Here is a 22,326-nt window from a genome sequence, read left to right as displayed (position 1 = left end):
GCTCTGACAAGGACTGGTCTAGGGCACAAAGCACACATTTAGGGAGCAGATGACACCGGCTGTAGAGGGCGGATACAAGGACCGCCACGAGCGAGCCAACAGCCCCTGGGTTTCTACTGCATGCTGTTTGAACAAGCATACTCAACAAAAGCATCTTCTAAAAGGCCGGGCAGTGGGGCGATGATGTTCCTGTGGAAAACACCAGCGCAGGGTTAAGGATCCATGGTTTGAGAGGCAAGATGTGGAAGAAGAGTAAAAAGAAGAGAGGCCAGCACTGGATTGAGCTCTGGTGTCCCCAAGCCTTAGAGCCATCTGGTGGCAGAAGTGAGAAGAAATAGAGGTGTTCAAGGAGGCACAATTTAAACTCCTTCACCATTAGCAAACTGTGTCTGGAGGAACCTCTACAGGGACTTTGTGATTCCAATTTAAGAAAACAAATTTGAGAATCTGCTAAAGGGGTTCAGGGATGGTAAACCTGAGAGAGAGGGTAGATTAAATCAAAGTATATGTTACCAAAGAAGATTCCTGAGGGGGGGGGGAAATACCATAATAAAATAAAGAGCCTGGACTCTGGAGCCAGACTGCCTGTCTAGATTTGAATCTTGCCTCTGCCACTTATTATGGATCGCTGGGTAATTTATTTATCCTCTGTGTCAGTATCCTCACCTATAAAATGGGTGAACCCAGCACCCCCTCGTGGAACTGCATGGACTAAGAATGAAGAGCGTTATTGTGTATAAAGCATTCAGGGTGGTGATGGGCACGCCAGAAATGCTCAATGGAGATCAGCTGATATCACTACTGCAGTTACTGCTTCCACCACCAGTGCTGAAATACCTCCACACAGCACTCTACAAAGAGAAACTGCTTCTGTAAATGAGATTAACTGAATGCAGAAAGGATTTTGGGGGGGGTGGGGTTGGGTTGGGGTGGGTGCTACGCAGCATGTAGGATCGTAGTTCCCTGATCAGGAATGGAACCTGTGTCCTCTGCAGTAGAAGCACAGAATTTTAACCACTAGACCACCAGGGAAGTCCAAGAAAGATAATTTCTGATATGGTCTAAAAAAGGCCAAAGTCTCCCTTTCATCCACTCCAACTGCTTTTGAATGAAGTTCATACCTGGATTCCCACCCCTATTTCCCACTGTTTTTGGACTCTGGCAAGTCCTGATCTCTCGGAGCCTCAGATATTCCATTTATAAAACGAGCAAGCAGTACTTTCTTCTCAAGGCTGCAGGGAAGGTGACTGAGGGCCATCTACACCAAGTGTCCAATACACGTTCCAGCACGTGGTCAGCCCTCTGGCATTTCTCCACTTCTACTTTGTCCAAATAAAAGCTCTAGTAACAACCAGGGTGTGTGAGGAAAAGAGTAAAAATGAACACAAAGCCTTTGGAAAATATGAAGTGCTAAGTGCATAAATATTTGATAAGGAGCGATCAGAACACTTAAGGGGGATGCACTCTCTCTGGTGCTGTAGTCCCTCCCGGGAGCTGCACACGCTCAGCCTCAGCTCCCACCTTGCTCTCTGCAGCCCCCAGAGGGCCAGCCAAGTGCATTACCATGCACCTCTGAGCAGAGGCCAAGCATCCGGGCACTTGCTCCCAAGTCTCCCACGCCAGTCACTGCTTGTTCTCGCTTCATGGTGAAATCACAAACTGACTCAGTGTGAGCCATGTGAGAGTTGAACATATGGCCCTCAGAGCAGATCCTGGGTCCCCTAACTCTTCAGGGGGCAATAAAATGATATAATGCAAAATGGAGATACGTGGATATCAGAGCAACCTAGGCTCCTTGTTCCAATCTGTTTTCCATCTGACAAGCAAACTGTCCCTATCAAGGCTCCTAAACACTGGGAGCCTGGTTTCCTCATTAGCAAAATGGGCATAAAGACATCTGTATTATTTCATTGCTGGATGAATATGAAAAGAAAACAGAGGTACTAAGCACAAAGCCTGGCACCCAAGAGCTATTTAGTACATTTCTGTCCCCTTCCCCCTTTAGCTGTTATTGTTTCAGTTGCTAAGCCATATCTGACTCTGCGACCCCAGGGACTGTAGCCCACCAGGCTCCTCTGTCCATGGGATTTCCAGGCAAGAATACTGGAGTGGATTGCCATTTCCCTCTCCAGGGCATCTTCCCAACCCAAGGATCCAACCCACGTCTCCTGCATCCCAGGTGGATTCTTATCACTGAGCTACCTGAGAAGCCCTACTTCCCCTTTAGTAGCACCAGAATTAATCCAAATCCAAATAACTAGAATCTTCAATGAACGAATTCTTTTTTCTTTCCTTAAGTACTTCCATCTTAGCTTCTAAGTAGTAAGACAAACAAGCAAATATTAGGAATTTATTTGAAAAGGCAGCACCAGTCAAGGTCCTAGGGTCAGTACTTCCTCTGCCTTCTGTAGCTGGAACCACGTGATGGGCACCGAGGGGGTTCACAATCTGACCGTGAGAACAGAGGAGACCACAAAGGATGCAATTACTCAGACAGGCAGACAACCAGGTCCCTCAGCAACAAGGGTTCACACAAAACAGGGTCTCTGCTTAACCCCCCATTAACCTGCAAATCCACTTCAGCAGAACAGCCTGTTCCCTGGCATCTTGTTGTCCAAGTTTCAGCTCTAATTGGCCAGGGAACCATCCCATCATTTATCCAAGTCATTCATTCCAAACAGGACCCTGCTATGGGGCTAGAAGAGGTGAAGGATAAGCCCAGATGTTGCCACTCTGTAACCTCACGTTGCTGAAAATAACAAACACTGTGATCATTTGCAGTGGTGGAGCAGACCGGGTTTAGGCGCACACCATGGCTGTGAGCAATCAGAAACACCCTTTTTGCAAGGTGTTCAAACCATCTTTGCAAAGTCGGTGAGGTATCTCCGCAAAGTCTTTGCAAAGACCCCACCCTTCACTGCATGGCTGCTGGTGCTCTCCTGCTCAGGGCCAGGCTCCACCCTCTGCCTGCCACCAACCTAAATGAAGACAGGTACAGACACAGAGAAAACCGTAAGAGCAGCACAAGCTTACCCTCTCATTAGACGAAGGGCCTGATTAAGGTGAGAGTGTTTGCACACTGCCCCCTGACTAAGGCTCCCCAAATGAGTGTGTCCTTATGACCTGATGCAAGAGAGATTCCACCTGCCTGGGACAGGGGAGCTCTCAAGTGCTCAAATCCAGGGCAGGAGGGCAGGGCTTGGGTCAGGCAAACAGTGTGCGGGAAACGATTCAAACATGGCTCCATTCACCAGCTACATGACCCTGGGCTGATCACTTGACCTTTCCTGGGGTTGTTGTGAAATTTTCATAAAATAACCCCAAGCACCCAGTGCAAAGCAAACATTCAGTAAGAGCCTGTATTCTCCCTTTCGCCTCTGAGGTTCCTGTCTGCACACAGGGGACGCTGGGTACCTTGTTCACATCCTTGTTGCAAGGATCATAGGAGGTGGCATTAAGAGACAGGGCTTTCCACAAAACAGTCAGGTTGGCCTGCATACCTCACGGATATCAACATCTTCACACTTACACACAAACACATACAAGCGACTGGGGAAGTGTTCTGGATTAAAGGAATCTAAAGAGACATGACAACTAAATACGATCGTGACCCGTGACTCAATGCGGGTTTGGAAGGAGAAAACACCATAAGGGGCATTTTCAGGACAACTGGCAAAATGCTAGTACTGTCCTATAATCGTGTTAAATTCCCAGAGTCTGACAATGCTGTTGTGGTTCTAGAGTGTGTGTGCGCGCTCAGTCGTGTCTGGCTCTTCACTACCCCATGGAATTCTCTGGGCAAGGACAACTGAAGTGGGTTGCCATTTCCTGCTCCAAGGGATCTTCCTGACCCAGAGATCAAACCCACGTCTCCTACATTGGCAGCCAGATTCTTTACCACTGAACCATCCAGGAAGCCCGCTATTGTGGTTGGGTGGGACCCAGTCCTGATCTTCAGAGACCCACACTGAACTATTTAGGAGGAAAGTGTCCTGATGTTGGCAACTTAACTCTTAAATGGCTCAAAATCGACAAAAACGGACACACAGAGGGAGAAACAAACATGGTAAGATGTGAACAACTGGTCATCACAGAAAGGGAATACGAGTCTTGTAGCTTACTGCACATGTAAAATTTCTCAAACTAGAAAGCTGGGAAATAAGAGCAGCCCGGCCAAGGGCTCAGCACTCAACTCGTCCTGCCTCCCTGCATCTCATCAGCTGGAAGGGGCACGCGGGACCCACCCGGACCCTCACCTGGCTGTAGCACCCGGATCTCTAGCAGGTTGGAGGTCCGCTCGGCCAGTCGCATCCAGCTATTGTTGTAGTTCCTCCGCCACAGCTCCGCCACACACTGGTACTTGCCCGCCTCCGTGTCACTGGCTCGGCTGATGCTCAGCCGGACGTTGTTGCTGGATTCCGCCTTCTCGATGGCTGTCCGGGTCCGGAAGCTGGAAGATCTGTCCCCCCACTGGACTCCTCCATCCCGGGTGAAGGTCACCAGACTGTGGAACTCGATGGTGCCCACTGGCTGGAACCGCCACGTCACTGACACAGGGACCCGGGAGAGATAATGGGGTTTGATGATACACTGCAGGTCGAAGGAGTCGTTGTAGGTCACCCCTGGCGTGCGGGAGATGGCAGTGACCGCAAAGCCTGTTTCTGGAGAGAGAGCAGAGAGAGGTAGATAAGACACATCTATCTGCATGGAGACAGACACTTGGCTTCCTCAGGGCAGTGGGACGCAGTGACAGGGCTCCTGGCAAAAACTAACAGAACAAAGGCTCACACACGGGGCTCTTTTTTTTAAATTAATTTATTTATTTTAATTGGAGGCTAATTACTTTACAATATTAGAGTGGTTTTCGCCCTAGATGTCCATCGGCAGGCGAATGGATAAGAAAGTTGTGCTACATATACACGATGGAATATTACTCAGCTATTAAAAAGAATGCACTTGAATCAGTTCTAATGAGGTGGATGAAACTGGAGCCTATTATACAGAGTGAAGTAAGTCAGAAAGAAAAACACCAATACAGTATATTAATGCATATACTTGGAATTTAGAAAGATGGTAACAATGTCTACCTAAATGCGAGACAGCAAAAGAGACACAGATGTATAGAACACGGGGCTCTTTTGATGCTCAGGCCAGTATTACTTCTGCTAGCGTGTTGACACACAAACCCAACAATTCACAGGACCTCACAGAAAGAGGCTGGTGGTGATTCTCCTTAAGCAGCACTAGCAAACCGTTACCAATGAAACCTTCAGTTGGATTTCTGTTGCATCAATGCCCACCCCACGCCACCCCTGAACAGCAGAGACTGAGTGCATGGAGGCGGGACCATCCCTAGACAGCTTGGATTCCACGCTGAAACACGAGAAAGAAGCCCAGCGCCAACTTCTTTCATGTCCGGCCCATCAGCGCACTTGTGGAGAAGAGGGAGGTGGGGGAAGCAGGTGCCCATGCTCCCCAGGCAGGGCAGCTTGGGTTGGCTCCCCAGTCTGACCTCCAGCTCCTCATGGAATCCAGGGAAAAGAGATAGCAAAAGACCCACAGCAGGAAGGACCGATCTTCAGAAGGGGGGACCTTGGGCGAAGTGGGGCCCTGCAGGTGTGCTAGCCTGAGTCTCTCCATATTCCAGCATCCCTAACCCAAAATACTGACTCCTCAGGATGGGTGACTAGAGTCCCGTCAGCCCTGAGAGTATGATGGACCATTAACACATTGGTTATGATCCTAAAACTGAGGGCAGCCAGAATTTCCTGAGCACTATCTATGTGCCCTATCTAACAGGAGACAGGGATTAAGACCATCCCCATGGAAAAGAAATGCAAAAAAAGCAAAATGGCTGTCTGAGGAGGCCTTACAAATAGCTGTGAAAAGAAGAGAAGCGAAAAGCAAAGGAGAAAAGGAAAGATATAAGCATCTGAATACAGAGTTCCCAAGAATAGCAAGGAGAGATAAGAAAGCCTTCCTCAGCAATCAGTGCAAAGAAATAGAGGAAAACAACAGAATGGGAAAGACTAGAGATCTCTTCAAGAAAATTAGAGATACCAAGGAAACATTTCACACAAACATGGGCTCCATAAAGGACAGAAATGGTATGGACCTAACAGAAGCAGAAGATATTAAGAAGAGGTGGCAAGAATACACAGAAGAACTGTACAAAAAAGATCATCACGACCAAGATAATCACGATGGTATGATCACTCACCTAGAGCCAGACATCCTGGAATGTGAAGTCAAGTGGGCCTTAGAAAGCATCACTACGAACAAAGCTAGTGGAGGTGATGGAATTCCAGTTGAGCTATTTCAAATCCTGAAAGATGATGCTGTGAAAGTGCTGCACTCAATATGCCAGCAAATTTGGAAAACTCAGCAGTGGCCACAGGACTGGAAAAGGCCAGTTTTCATTCCAATCCCAAAGAAAGGCAATGCCAAAGAATGCTCAAACTCACACGCTAGTAAAGTAATGCTCAAAATTCTGCAAGCCAGGCTTCAACAGTACGTGAACCGTGAACTTCCAGATGTTCAAGCTGGTTTTAGAAAAGGCAGAGGAACCAGAGATCAAATTGCCAACATCCACTGTATCATCGAAAAAGCAAGAGTTCCAGAAAAACATCTGTTTCTGCTTTATTGACTATGCCAAAGCCTTTGACTGTGTGGATCACAATAAACTGTGGAAAATTCTGAAAAAGATGGGAATACCAGACCATCTGACCTGTCTCTTGAGAAACCTGTATGCAGGCCAGGAAGCAACAGTTAGAACTGGACATGGAATAACAGACTGGTTCCAAATAGGAAAAGGAGTACGTCAAGGCTGTATACTGTCACCCTGCTTATTTAACTTCTATGCAGAGTACATCATGAGAAATGCTGGGCTGGAAGAAGCACAAGCTGGAATCAAGATTGCCAGGAGAACTATCAATAACCTCAAATGCATATGACACCACCCTTATGGTAGAAAGTGAAGAGGAACTAAAAAGCCTCTTGATGAAAGTGAAGGAGGAGAGGGAAAAAGTTGGCTTAAAGCTCAACATTCAGAAAACGAAGATCATGACATCTGGTCCCATCACTTTGTGGCAAATAGATGGGGAAACAGTGGAAACAGTGGCAGACTTTATTTTTTGGGGCTCCAAAGCCACTGCAGATGGTGACTGCAGCCATGAAATTGAAAGACGCTTACTCCTTGAAAGAAAAGTTATGACCAACCTAGATAGCATATTCAAAAGCAGAGATATTACTTTGCCAACAAAGGTCCGTCCAGTCAAGGCTATGGTTTTTTCTGTGGTCATGTATGGATGTGAGAGTTGGACTGTGAAGAAAGCTGAGCGCTGAAGAATTGATGCTTTTGAACTGTGGTGTTGGAGAAGACTCTTGAGAGTCGCTTGGACTGCAAGGAGATCCAGCCAGTCCATTCTGAAGGAGATCAGCCCTGGGTGCTCACCGTAAGGACTGATGTCGAAGCTGAAACTCCAGTACTTTGGCCACCTGATGTGAAGAGTTGACTCATTGGAAAAGACTCTGATGCTGGAAGGGATTGGGGGCAGGAGGAGAAGGGGACGACAGGATGAGATGGCTGGATGGCATCACCAACTCAACGGACATAGGTTTGGGTAGACTCCGGGAGTTGGTGATGGACAGGGAGGCCTGGTGTGCTGCGATTCATGGGGTCGCAAAGAGTCAAACACAACTGAGCGAATGAACTGATCTATGTGCCAGGCATGGTGCCAACTGCTTCACTTTCATCTCACTTCATTGAATCCTCAAAACAACCTTGCAGGACAGGTGGGCTTAGCACTCTTTTCTTACAGAGGAGGAAACAGAGGAGGCCCAGAGAGGGTATATAAATTGCCCACTATCAAGCTGCCAGTAAAAGGCAGTCAGACTACAAACATGTATGTCACTGATTCCAGGGACTTTATCAGGTGGCTTTACTCCTGGGATGCATAAGGCAGTGGTTAGGTTAAAGGCACAGACCCTGGAGCCAGAAGCCCAACTTCGACACTTTCTGCTTGTGTGCCGTTGAACGAGTTACTTAATCTTCTGCCTCTATTTCCCCACCTGTAAAATGGGTCTTTGTAAAGAATGAATGAGTTAGTATATGTAAAGTACTTGGAATAGTACCTTCCAAGGTACTATTACAGTATTACTGTATCTTGTTAGATATATAGTAATACATTGTAATACTTATTGTTACATATATAGTTCGCTTTAAAAACAAACAAAAAAAAAAGACATAAAGGAAAGTATTTTAAACTCCATTGGTAAAAGACAAGGTAAGGAATGAAATCTTTTGGCAGTTGGGTCAGAATCCCTTGGTAAGTCCTGGCTGTGGGAACCACAGACATACGATGAATATGAAAAAAATTCAGAGGACAGGGACATCCCTGGTGGTCCAGTGGTTGAGAATCAGCCTTCTAATGCAGAAGACTGGGTTTGATCTCTGGTCAGGGAACTAAGATCCCACATGCCATGGTGCAACTAAGCCTGTGCCCCAACAAAGACCCAGAAAAGCCAAAAACTTAAAAAAAAAAAAAAAATATATATATATATATATATATATATATATGGTTTAAAAAAAATTCAGAGGACAACCTGATGCTATAAAATTACTTCTACTTCTATCCACCCCTCAGACATTCCTAGCCTCACAGGAAGGAGAGACTCCCCCTGTTGGACACCCAGGACTTTCCTCACAAGTTCCTTTCCCATATGTCCACAGAGAATGCTGAGCAGAGGTTCAGGGATTGAGCTGAACAGGAAACTCAACCACTAGATGAGGTTTCCAGACACAAAAATCTGAGCTGCATGGTGAGTGCAGAAGGCAGGTCAATCTTTGGGATTAAGCTTTGGAAAGGAAAAGTAGTTCTGATCTGGGGCGGGTGGTGACCCAGGACTATGGTGAGGGCAAAACCACTTGGGGCTGCCACTTCCAGTGGGGTGTGCCCAGAAACATCAGCAGCCCTCCCAACGAGGAAGGTGAGCATGGTCCAGGGGTGGGATGCGAAATCGCTGAGGACAACTGATGTCAGTCTCTTGGCAAACATGACAAGGTACCTTCCCAGCAAAGTAGCTGACTGGTCTTGTAAAATGTAATATACAGATTCTATTAGGCAGATAAATGTTGATGGAAGCCTCTTTACCCCGTGAGAAGGAAATCTAATATACCCTGGTTTTAGCCAGGGTATCAAGGTATCTTAATTTCATGCTAATCAGGAAATGGCTTTCTTTAGGAAGAGCCGTATGGAGGAAAAGATAAAAACACAGGCTTTGAAAAACATTTTAAGGCAGATTTGCTGGCTTCCCGAGTTCAAGACTGTGGGTCTGTCATTTAAAAGCTATAGCCCTGGGCAAATGAGTTATCCCCTCTAAGGAGTCTCCTTGTAAAATGACAGTGTTTACTTGTAGGCTAGGTGAGGATTCTAAGGGACAATTAAATGTAAGTATTTACACTCAGCCAGGAAGGGTAGTAAATGCTAAATAAATGGTGAAAGGTTTTGTCCTACCCTTCTCTGCCAAGCTCTAAACTGCCAGGAGGGCTGAGCCCTTGGAGAGGAGGGCCTGGGTGCAGGAGGGAGAGAACCTACTTCCATTCGTCCAGCTTAGTTTCAGCAGTGGCCTTTGTTCCTCTACCTGGGACCACCCAGGCCAGAATCCTTACAACTTCATTCCTACCACCCAGACCCAGGAGTAGTAACAGTGCCCAGCTGTCACCCATCCCCTGGGCCCACCATGCTGAACCACTGTTGGTTCCCTGAACCCCATCCATACTTCGTCAATGCTTTCTTCAATCAAAACCTTTGGAAGGTGCCATCCATTTCCCATGTGCTTCCCTGGTGGCTCAGATGATAAAAGAGTCCACCTGCACTGCAGGAAACCCAGGTTCAATCCCTGAGTTGAGAAGATCCCCTGCAGAAGGAAACAGCAACCCATTCCAGTATCCCATGGACAGAAGAGCCTGGCAATCTGTAGTCTATGGGGTTGCAAAGAGTTGGACACAACTGAGTGACTTTTTCTCATAAGTGTCTTAATACAGGAGCATCTCCCGCAATGGCCCCACCAAAAGACAGCAAAGCTTACTTACCGAGAGCGGTGATGGAGATGAGAGTGCTGGCCCGGCGCTCCCCTGCGATCTGCCACTCGTTGTCCACTGCCCGCACCCATTCGGTCACGTGGCATTCATACTGGCCCTCGTCTTCCTTCCTGGTGTTGAAGATGCTCAGGCTGAACAAGTTGGGCTGCACCTGCTCCATCTGGATGCCCCCAAAGCTGTTGCGCTCCCAGTAGGATGCGCCGGGCTGCACAGTGCCGTCTCGGTCCAGCCACACGATGTTGCTACGGCGGTTCTGCCGGTCCACCAGCTGCCAGATGACGGAGAAGCGGCTGAGTGGCCGGCCTGTCGTCCGGATGCTGCAGGTAAGGTGCAGATTGTCGCCCTCCAGGATGACGCTGGCGTTGCTGGCCACATCCACAAAGATGCTGCTCTCTGGGGAGAGGGAGAGAGTGCCACACTGGGGCTTTCTGGGCTCCACTGTGCCCTCCCCACAGACATCACAGGAGAAAGGGTACAAATGTCACTCTATTCAGGTACAGGGGACCTGGGAGGATGCAAGCCCTCTGATGCTTGCTGCCACGAGCCCTGGCTGGCTCTGGGCTTTGCTGCCTGGGATTTTAGATCTGATAACCTAGGAGGGCCTTTGCTGGGTGCAAAGATAACATGTGGGACACTGAGGGCCTAAGACCTGAGACTGGATCAGAACCTAAGAAATATGTCATCAAACATTACCCTTAGGGCATAAAACAATTCATCAGGTCCAGTCAGCCCTCCATATCCATAGGTTCCACATAAATGGATTCAACCAACTGTGGATAGAAAAGATTAAAAAAAAAAAAAAATTCCAGAAAGTTCCAAAAAACAAAACTTGAATTTTGGCAAATTGGCAACTCTATATAGCATTTACATTGTATTACGTATAAGTAGTCTAGAGATGATGAGTGTGGGTTATATGTAAATCCAAAAAGCCACTTTGTATAAGGGACTTGAGCATTCTCAGATTTGGGGTGGTCTTGGAACCGATCCCCCTCAGAGTCTGATGGATGACTGGAATGTGTTCAGCAGGGTTAAGAATTTTTGACTTGGATTTTCAGTGAGTTAAATAGCTTGAAAATTCTACTTCACCTCATCTTCCCATCATTTAGGGCTACAGCAGTCAAATGAAAGCTGAACATTCATATGTGTCATTTGAGTCTTTCAGGGCAATATTAGGAAGTAGAAAAAAAAAGTGACAGGAAGTATTTGGAGGACAACATGTGCTTTCTTCCTTGGTTGTGGGCAATAATGCAGCAGCAATGCTTCATTTCACAGAGCGAGTGGTGAGCAACCTTTCAGGCTTCATCAACACAGAGGAACAGACCAAAGGCAGCGGCTCGCCTTCCCATGGCCATCCACCTAGCCCAGGGGTTCTGCTGCTCTCGACCTTGACTTTCTGCCAATCGAACTCCAGGATAAGGATTCTACTCCCTTTATTCCTTTGCTACTCACTTAGCTATCTGACCTCCTTCAATGGAATTATTTAAGCTCTACATGCCTTCTTCACTGGGGTGGGTGGAGAGAGTGTTATTTATATTGTGAATTTTTAAAAGATTATAAAGTAAATAAGCCAATGTCTATAAATCACCTAATACATAGGTTTTCAAAAACTGGCCATCATGATAATTAATTTTACTATTCCCATTAACTATTTGTTTTTCATAAAGACTTTGGGTATTTTAATCTATCTTGATTATGCATATATTATTTTGTATAATTATCTATAGAGCTCAAAAAGCAGGGTATAAAAAAACCAGAAAGTACCAGATTGATTCAGCTCCAATTTTCTGGGCACCATCCACATGAAACATATACAACAATTTTGAATCAATCAATCAATCTAATCCCAGATCAAGGGGCACACCCAATTACTGAGGGGAAAAGCATATCCACGACCATGCATTTGGAGTCAATCTTAGCCCTGTGTTTTCCCCACAGGCAGAAAGAGGCAAAGATAAGCACTGAGCCCGGGCATGGAGCTCTTGCTATAGTGAACGTGTCGGCCACCCATTCTGGATAAGCTTGTTTCACGTGAAAAAAGGTCTAGATAGACAGAGTGGGGAATAGGAATTTTCCCAGGAGCCACACCAAGATGATTCACGGCGATGACAGATCTCCTGAGTAGCGGCATCTACAGCACTCCTGGCTAAAAGCTAGGATTTGGAGGCAGACAGACCAGGTTCCAGGCCCCCGTCTACTGCCCACTAACCCTGCAGTCTTGGGGCTCTTACTTAATCTACACAACCTTTCATTTCTCATGTGCAAAATGGAAGTACTAATAGTCCTACTTCTAAAGGTCATGACACTGAGAGTATCAGATTGGGTAATTATTTTTCATCATTGTTCATAGTAACAATATTCCTCTTTAGATTAAAGATGTCATTAATGTCTTTAGATTAAAGAGTCATTAATGACTCACTTCCAGTGCTATCAGTTCAAAGCGAGAAATTAAAGAAGGGCAACTTTGGCATCAATGGAAAAAAAAAGTCTCCTCTTGCCTTAAGCAGAAGAATGACTTACAGGGCATCACTCCCACCCCCTACTATCACCCTAATGGGCTTTTTTATAAGCCCTGGCTCATTTGTTACGAGGGCTGCTGTTTGGTAATCTGCTGTTTGAGCAAGCCTGAAAAAACCATGCAGTTAGACGTGAAACTGCAAGGAAAAAAAAAAAAATTCTGCAGCCCAGGCAAAAGCAAATACAGACACAAAGCTAACTGCCCATTAAGACTATTTACAAGTGTTTCCAGGCTTGAGAAAAAGGCAGCCAGCAATTTAAAACTCCCTGGATTAAATGAAAACCAGGACAGAACTAATGAGAATCTAAGTGCATGGTCACAACGAAATTCCAAATCAGGAGACCGATGGTGGAGCACAGGCTAAGCGCAGAGCAGTGGATCTGGCGTTAGAAGCAGATATTTCTAATGCGATGCAAGCTTGACCACTAAATGGAACCGGCTCAGCCGCTTCCCTGTAATGGTGCTCTGGTCTCTTCATTCAGAGGATGAACAGAATACTACTGGATTGGCGGGCTGGGAGTGGAGAAGGAGATGATATACGCAGAAGCAGTTTGGGCTCTTGGGAGTTAAAGCGCCATTAAAATCCAAGTTTTTACTATCACCATTACCAATGTGATTCACTGTGTTCTTTGGTAGACTTACCCAAGTGGCCTTGGGGCAGGATCTGGTGCTGCTGGGGGACTTTAACTACCCAGTTATCTGCTGGAAAAGCAATATAGCAGGCCACAGATCATCAAACAAGTTCTTGGAAGGGGATGGGGGAAATTGCTTAGTACAAAAAACAGAGGAAGGACACAGTGTGGCTGTCCTTCACTGGATCCTTACAGAACAATGAGGAATTAGTTGCAGATTTAAAAGTAGAAGTGTCCGTGGTTAAGGCAAGCACAGACTGACAGGAAAATAGTAAAGAAGGGGCATCCAATTCAACAAATTCCATTCTACAAATATTCAGCAAGCATCTACCCTATGCAAAGCACCATGCTAGGCATTGCAGGGGGGAATAAGAAAGAAAAGAATTTCAAGACAATGAGATGTGTGTCAGAGAGCAATTAAGAAAAAAAATAAGCACAAAAGAAAGTCATCCTGTTGGTGAGAAAAGAAAAAAAAGAGTGGCAAGACCCCTGTTGTCTGTTTTTTTCTTCACACTTGAAACTGTATTAAAAATGTCAAAGTGTAAATAAAAATGTAAAGGGAATCATTACAGGCCTAAGAGAAAGAACAGTTTGAGCAGTGGAGAAAAAGGTTAAAGGTTAGTTTAAAAACTTCACCATCTTGTTTAAAATCAGAGCATTCTAAGGTTTCTCTTTTTACTAAAAATAGAACTATGAGAGAAATGAGATATTAATAAGGACATGCTGATACTATGAATGATTAAACCCAAGATAAGCAAACACAGGCGGTCCCCTAATCCCCCAGTCCTGACCGATACCCACCCAGACAATGCCAGCTACAAGCAGGCAGGGAGCCCACCTAAGCAACCCTGGAAATGAGCTAAGCTTTAAAAGCCTATGCTCCAGGATGATGTGAGAGGTCCCATCCACTGACTTTTAAAAACCCACTTCCAGAAGGGAAGAGACAATTAGGGAAATGCCAATCCCTACACCCTCAAACCCAGAAAGCAAATCTTTCCTAATAATGCTCTTTAGGATTTAAAATCCTCCCATAAAAGACCAACCCTCTTAAGTAAGGTTTCAAGACAGGCACCCACCCATTTCTTCTGGGATTTAATTCCCACATGGGAGTGAACAGCTGTGCTGGAGTCCTGGTTGGTCTCCAAGCTGAGCTGGCACTGTTGGCGTTTATACAGAGCTGCCAGGCCCCTCGCCAGCCTGCAAACACACACCTGATGCTCTGCCTACAAGAGCAAGGAGGGGGCAGGGTGCTAAGTGTGGGCAGGTGAGCTGGAGAAAGGAGGGGGCTTTTCTCTGCCAGCTGCTTGAACCTGCCCTGCCCTCCCACAGCTCTTCTCTTCTCCCCAGACTTCCCTGAGATGATGTTAGCTCCTGGACCAGACCAGTGGGAGGAGGGAAAGGAAGCGGCCCCTCCCTACACTTACTGATGGGGAGGACGATGATGGGTATGTTCTTGGGACGCTTGCTCTCCTTGTCGATGAATTCCCCAGTTACTGTTTTCTCCCTCTCCGTCACACGACAGTTGTATTTTCCGCTGTCCTCCTGGCGGAGGTGGTAGATCTTCAGCACAAAGACACTGTCGCTCTCCTTGGCCACTTGGAGCTCGCCCCTGGCCTCCCGATGGGCGAATTCACTGTTGAGGACTGGCACGGCGTTCGGCCCCATGCTGGCGATGAGTGAGCTGTTGAAGGCCCAGGAGACAGCGAAGTAACGGTCGGGAATGTTCTGCGCCTCCAGGATGCATCTGAACTCCATCGGCTCTCCCACTGTGTACAGCCGCTTCTCCGTCTCCAGCCGAACGGTGAACTCTTTGTCTGAGAAAACAAATAACAAGGTGGATGCATTCTGGGTGACCAAGGGCCCCAGCGCTCCAAGCTGCATCAGCAAATTCCCACCGTCACCACCCTCTCAACAAGCTGACTACTGGGAAGGCGCTGCCACACCTGTCTTAAGAGAAAAACTCTTGACTATCTCAGAGGAAGCTCAAAGGTAGCCAGACCCAAAAAGTTTAAGGGTCTTCTTAATCCCAATCAAGGTGATGAAGCTCTGTCTGCAGCTTATAATGCCTTAGATTTCACTCCCAGAGATCAGCAAGCAATATCACTCCTAATTTCACTTTCACAGCAGATTACAAAGGTCCAACCTTGATCTATATGCCCAGAACTCCATCAGAGCATCAGGAGTACAAATATTTTCAGTAAATATTATAGACATTACCCTGCTAGACTTGTGAGATAAAATTACCCAGTGGCCCAGGTGCTGACCCCAATCTTAATAAAAATTCTTTCTCTCAGTCTATTTATCTATCTGGAGAGACAAAAAAAAAAAAACTGTCTATTTTTCTCAGTCTATTTATAGAGAGAGAGAAAAATGTCTTCCACCCTCATGTGAATATTGCAAATAAAAAGACAATCCCTAACAAAATTGCATAGGAAAAGTGAAAACTAATGTCTTTTCACTAGTCCATCATCCGCCGGATCAATCTCTAGAAAGATGGAGGGGGCAAGTACCTACTTCCACTGACAGCCACATGACCTCTAAAACAATCAATGAACCCAAGCACCCTTCAAAGAACAGAAGCTTAATCGGGAATGGGGGGAGGGGGCAGGGCAATGATCAAAGAAGGGCTTACTGCCACTAACTGTCCCGCACACCATGTAATGGTGTGTCTGTCAACGCCATGAGACAATGAGCGCGTCTCATGGGCACTGGTGGCAGGGGACAAGGGAGTGAAGGGCTGGAGAAGCTTCTGGAAACAGTCACAGAGCCTTGGGTAGGGGGGCTGTAGCTTCAACCACTGCCCAAGTCCTCCTCCTCCCAGTTCCAGCTCTGTTCCTCTAAAGAGAACACGGAAGGAAGAATCTCATCACAGGGATGTTTGAATTCCTTGTAGAATCATAAGCTCCAATCTCAACTGTCTTCCTTACACTGGCGTTCCTACGTCTTTACCTCTATTATTAGGGCCTTTGCCTCATTCTTTTTTTTTTTTTGGCCACCCTGTGTCGCATGTGGGATCTTAGTTACCACGACCAGGGATCAAACCCTCGCCCCCTGTGTTGGAAGCACAGTCTTAACCACTGGACTACCAAGGAAATCCCACCTTGCCTTGTTCTTATCCCCTATCCCATGCACTATTCAAGCAGATGAGAATCCCATTTCCCTAAAAACACAGGAATCACAAGAGCACTTGCTTCCACATTACCCTTCTCGTTTCGTACCCACCCATTCCTCAGGCTCTCCATCTCCTCCCTTCCCACCGGAGCCCGTGTCTTGCCCCAAATACCTATCTTCTCCAGCGAATCAGCCTCTTCCTTTTATTACCCAAACTTGCTGACAAAGTGAACTAGACCCAATGACTCTAGGGTCTCACTTCCAAAGTGACACCTGTTGCCTCTGCTTCGCCTCCCAAAAGACCAACCTGAGAGATGTGGGTTTCACTCTGCCAGCCTCTGTCTAGACACACACACCCACATGGGACTGAACCCATGTCAGCTGCCAGACACTGGCTTTCTGGTCAACCACACTGCAGTAACTTATAACTCAACATCAATGATTTAAACAAACAAAAAAAATCATCCCTTCCACATAAATGCCACCAAAGTCTTACAAACAGGTGCCCCAGACCTCAGACTTCCCACTTCCTCAGAGTCAGGCTGGTTGCAACTGTGGCAGTCTTCCTGAGACTCTTCTGATCTCATGGGATTCCCCCTCCTGGCATGGTGACGCCTTCACATTGCCAGGTTAAGATAAGATTCCTCCTTTCCACCCAGCAATTTGCCCTTGTTCTTTCCTAGTCAATTAAACCTCCATACACTGATGTATGCTTTTTCCAATCCCCTCTCCCTCCTCAGCTCACTGAAATGTTGCTTCTGACCTTCTCCCACACTTCACTGACTGAGCAAATGTCTCCAGTGATACCCCCGCCCCCCAACCCATCACAGCGGAAGGCTTAGGTTTGAGCCTCTGGACCAGCTCTCCTACTTTGTGTCCATAACACTTTCCTCCCTGCTTCTTGCCAACTGGCCTGACCACTCTGTTTCTCTGTCACTGGGACTGGCTTCCTTGACCACCTCTCACTGCCACAGTTCTCCTGGGTCCTTTCCCAATTTCACCCCACGGGCTTCTCCTGGGGCCTCATCAGTTTCAAGTTCAACCTCAAACTGAGCTCCATGTCTGATGACATGCTGGCTGCTTCACACACAGAGCATCTCCATGAGAGTCTGCTTGCAGGATGGACTCCTTGACCAAAACTGACAAGAACAAGAGAAAAGCCAACCACTGCTGCCACTAAAGGGGAAGCAGAGGCTTTCAAGTATGACTTGGCACATTACCTCATCCCTCCTTATCACAGTTCAAGGAATCACCCTGAGCCCCAGCCTCAGGGCTCCCGATAGTTGGGTTCCTCCTTCCCTAGTCCTCTCCATTCTGTTTGCCCCTGGCACCCACTGCTCACTTGCCAGGTCAGTGCCACTGACCCAGCTGTGGCCTCATCAGCCCTTCCCTCCCTGGTCTCCTGACTTCAGATCCAACCTGTCAGCTCAACCCTAGGTGGCCTCCATGGTTTTTCCTTTCTAAAACCCAGTCTGACTGTGCCACTGATGTGTTTACAAATCTCTATTCCCTCCTCCAAGTGTCTACAGCAGTGATTTTCAGACTTTGCTTGGGCAGAGGAGAGCGGGGGTCTTCCTTTCCGCATACAAAGTATTTTATTGCCCAATATAGAAAATGTTTGATTGAGACAAGGAGGGGACACTGTAGGCCTCACATGCCTTCCTTCAGCACCTCCCACCATGGCGTCTACCCACGCACACCAACACGCACACACGTCCACCCACAAAGCGACTGCTCAGGCACCTCTATGGGGCTCTTATGAGTCCAAGGAGAACAGCTTGAGAGATGCTTGGACCACAGAGTCAAAGCCAAGCTCACATTACAGCACATGGGGCTTCAGGCCATCTTTCCCATCTCCTATCTCTTATCTCTCACCACTCATATCTGGAACTCAACATCTGCCTACCCTTGATTCCTCTGTGCTTGCCAAACATGACAAACAATTCTGTACCTTTATGCTTCTCCTCCTGATGCCTGCTCAAGCTTCAAGCCTCAACTCAAAGTCACCAAATGGGTTGGTTTTCCTGACTCTGCTTAAACGACCCCATCCAGGAAAAACACTGTTGTCAGAAGAATGATATTCACTGTGTCCCCAGGGCACCCCATCCACCACACCATCATCACACTCACTGCCCTCCACTCAGACCCTGGCTTTCATATTTGCAGTTCCCTAAGGCAGGGACCAAGTGTTCTTCATCTCTGAGTCCCCGAGGCCTATCACCACACCTGCAGTGCTGCAGAGACTTACTAAATGTTGACTGAAATGAAGTAAGAGAAGGGCAACACTGGGGCTACAACCACTGAACCAGAACATCACTGGGACACGGAGTGACGTCATCGACTTTTTGGTTTTTTTCCACCTAGTTTTCCCTTTGCTTAGTCTGGATACATTTGCTGGGGCAAATTAAAAAAAAAATCCTCATTCCAAATTGGCAAGATTAAAATAAAAGAAGATTAACTGATGCAACCTAATTTAAAAGCATTAAGACTCAAAATGTGGCCCAGACTTTTGAAGCTGCTCTTAAAACCAGCCAGGAAGGGAAGGGATAAATATGAAATAAAGCACCTTCTGTGGATTTCTTAGTACCAGAAGTTTCAGAAGCCGCTAAATACTCTGGATCCTACAGAACACATAAAGTGCTCCCAGTCCAGGAGCCTAACCTTCCTTGTAAAGTTCTAACATCCATTAGGTACCCAGAGAATCGCTTCCGCCCTGTTGGCTCTAGAGCTGTGCTTGACAAAGTACACAGTGGAAGTGTACTGAAAACTCAGCTTCCCAGGTCCCACCCTGGAAGCCTGACTCAGGAATCTGTACTGCCCAAGCCTGGGTATCTGTGCTATTAGGTAAGTCAGAAGCACAGCCCCAGAATGACAGAACAAGAGAACCAAGCAGAGACCAAGACCACCACCATTTAACTGGAGCAAAGGGGGCAGGAGAGTCAAGAGACAGGTCCTGAAGACAAGTCCCCCCACAGCTTGTACTTCAGGCACTCCAGCTGTCTCCCACAAACCACACCTCTGACTGTCAGAACAAGGCAGCCCCTCATTAGAGGTGAGCACCGATGCAGGACCCTTAGGCACTTCCTGCATCTCCACGCCGGCACAACCATACCCTCCAACCAAAACCAGTGGACTGAGTGCCCACAGTACGCCTGCCCCCAGCCCAGCTGAAGCAGCACCAACAGCTGTCAGCTCTAATCTGGAGCCCAGCTGGACTCAGGGGCTGGGAGAGCACAGTGAGAGAGGATCAGGGCTTGGGATACCTGGCCCCTAGGGACCCAGAGTCCTTGCAGAGTCGTCAAAGGAGTCTGCACCACCTCCCGCCAGACAGACTCACCGGTAGGCTGGACGTTGACCACGGTCCCCTCAGAACGCTTCCGGGTCATGGGGTACCACGAGCCGTCCGGGTCCTGGATCCACTCAGTGGCCTCGCAGTAGAACTCACCCTGGTCAAAGGGCTGCAGGTGGAAGATGGTGAGGCGGAAGGTGGTGCTCCCCAGCTTGTCCAGGCGCACCTCCCCCAGGCTCTGCCTCTGCGCATAGTCGCTGCTCGACTGCAGCACAAAGTTGCGGCTCAGGGCGATGACCTCCACCGGCTTCTCGCCGCCCCGCTGCCGGAGCCAGGCCACCGACAGGTGGCTGTGCTGCAGCGTCTCCGTGGATGTGTCACATGTGAGCTCCAGGCGGTCCTGCTCCACTTTGTGCAAAGTCTGGGGCACAGCGGTGGCCTGCAGGGTGTCCGGGATCACTGCAACACAGGAACCGCCCCAAGCACGGTCACTAGGCCACAGATCTTACACTCGAGGGGCTGAGTGCCAACCCACCCGGGCTTCCACAGTTCTGTGGGGCCATGGACGACCCCGGGCAGCACAGAAACAGAACGACACTTCTGTCTGGATTTGGACTGCAACTGTTTGGCACTTACGCTTCCTGTCTGGTATTTCAATAACACTCGCATAAAAAGTGGGTTGGGAGCAGAGGGATAAATTGGGAATTTGGGATTAACAAAGACACACTACTATATATAAAACAGAAAACAACAAGGGCTTACTGTGTAGCACAGGGAACTATATTCAATATCTTATAATAACCTATAACAGAAAGCAATCTGAAAAAGTACATATATATTTATGTGTGTGTGTAACTGAATCACTCTGCTGTACACGTGAAATATTGTAAATCAGCTAAATTTAAAAATTCAATTAAAAATTTGATAAGATAATGTTTGCAGACACTGCATTTCATTTTACACGATAAATGAACTCACTGAAAATAACATGTCAAAGAAATTTTATGTCAGGTGAAATAAGACCTTGTTGTTCAAAGTGAAATTGCTTTCAGAAACTTTAACTTGGCTACTGACTCATCTTCAAAGAAAAGGAGTTCCTGGAAGTTGGAATGTCACATTTTCTATACAACTTGCTCATTTTCTCCTTTCTAGCCACTCCACGCCCATGTTCCCCCAACTCACGTCAGCAATGCAGTACTCTAGAAAAGCTATTTCTTCTTCTTTTTTTTTTTTTAAAAAAAAAGGGTTGTGGCAGAGAGAAACAGCAAGGTCCTCAATTTTTTAGTAGGCTTAATTTTCACATAACTCATGTGTCAACATGTGTTCGTGGGCTGGAAGGAAGCCATGAAATGGGGATGAGTCAGGCAAGCGATAAGATTACCTCTGTGGTCACCTGGTCAGCATTTTACTCGGGAGACTAAACATCATCCTCTTCTCTGATTTGAAGGGTGGAAATTTTGATTTCGTTTTTATTATCATAATTAAGCCTGGAAGTTATGACTTGGACAGAAAAACAGAATGGCCTTGATATTTCTGACCCTTCACACTGGGAAACACCGTGGCCCAGAGCCAACCATGCAGAAATCTCCCTCCTCCCTCCCTCCCTCCTCCAGCTCCCTCCCTCATCTGGGGAGCACAGGGGTAAAAGGAGACTGGTGCACCAAGAGCTGGCGCACAATTCCTCACTCTGACACCAAAGGACACACAAACCCACTCCAGGTCTGAGCAGAGTCCTGCAGCCACACTTGCTTCCTGACACAGCAGCATCCCCAGTGGCTCAGAGGCGCCATCTAAAGGCCCATCATTTCCTGGAGGTTTGGCCTCTTCCTGCAGATGACACATGCTTCATCTTCCTCATCGGTTCTTCAGCTTACCAACCACAAATGTCCTTGCCTTATATTTTTATATCCCCTTTCATCAGTTAGAGAGGGTCCGTTAACCTCCTCTTAAGTTCTTAACATCTGCATTAGATCTTCTTCTTTAAGTTGCAGCTTCAACATTCTATTTACAAGTGAACACACAAAACTTGCTTCACCTATGCTACTTGGTGACCTCTAAAATATTTGGGGAGCTTTGGATTCTTCTTTTAAAGTCAAATGCTATGTTATGTGCTCAGTTGTATCCAACTCTTTGCAGCCCTGTGGACTGTAGCCTGCCAGGCTCCTCTGCCAATAGAATTTTCCAGGCACGAGTAGTGGAGTGTGTTGCCATTTCCTGCTCCTGGGGATCTTCCCAACCCAGGGATTGAACCTACGTCTCTTGAGTCTCCTGCATTGGTAGGTGGATTCTTTACCACTAGCGCCACCTGGGAAGCCCTAAAGTGAAAGTGAAAGTGAAGTCACTCAGTCGTGTCCAACTCTTTGCGACCCCGTGGACTGTAGCCTACCAGGCTCCTCCGTCCATGGGATTCTCCAGCAAGAATACTGGAGTGGGTTGCCATTTCCTTCTCCAGGGGATCTTCCCAACCCAGGGATCGAACCCAGGTCTCCCGCATTGCAGGAAGACGCTTTAACCTCTGAGCCACCAGGAAGCCCTAAAGAATCGAATAAAACTGTATTATAAAAGAACTGACTTAGTGTTATGGACTGAATGTTTATACTCCCCCATCCCCCAAATTCCTGTGTTGAAACCCAATCCCCACTGTGTTGGTATCTGGAAATGAAGCCTTTGGGAGGTG

At 47.2% G+C, this 22,326-nt stretch overlaps 1 protein-coding gene across 5 annotated transcripts in view; it reads right to left on the bottom strand.

Annotated features, from left to right (window-relative positions):
• IGSF3 (immunoglobulin superfamily member 3) overlaps positions 1-22,326 on the bottom strand; it is a 129,030-nt gene that overhangs the window by 40,309 nt on the left and 66,395 nt on the right. For 4 of the 5 annotated variants that reach the window (XM_025288027.3, XM_044944504.2, XM_044944503.2 and 1 more), the window contains exons 4-8: positions 19,698-20,108; positions 14,674-15,063; positions 13,260-13,319; positions 10,094-10,495; positions 4,257-4,661 (exon numbers count right to left, since the gene is read on the bottom strand). In XM_025288027.3, the coding sequence (XP_025143812.1) occupies positions 4,257-4,661; positions 10,094-10,495; positions 13,260-13,319; positions 14,674-15,063; positions 19,698-20,108 (1,668 nt within the window). The remainder of the gene's footprint in view (positions 1-4,256; positions 4,662-10,093; positions 10,496-13,259; positions 13,320-14,673; positions 15,064-19,697; positions 20,109-22,326) is intronic. The other variant, XM_025288029.3, reaches the window with a different exon arrangement.

Source organism: Bubalus bubalis, chromosome 6 (assembly GCF_019923935.1).
Source record: "Bubalus bubalis isolate 160015118507 breed Murrah chromosome 6, NDDB_SH_1, whole genome shotgun sequence".
NCBI lineage: Eukaryota > Metazoa > Chordata > Mammalia > Artiodactyla > Bovidae > Bubalus > Bubalus bubalis.
Note: the sequence above shows the minus strand (reverse complement) of the source record. Positions and strands in the feature narration are given on the sequence as shown.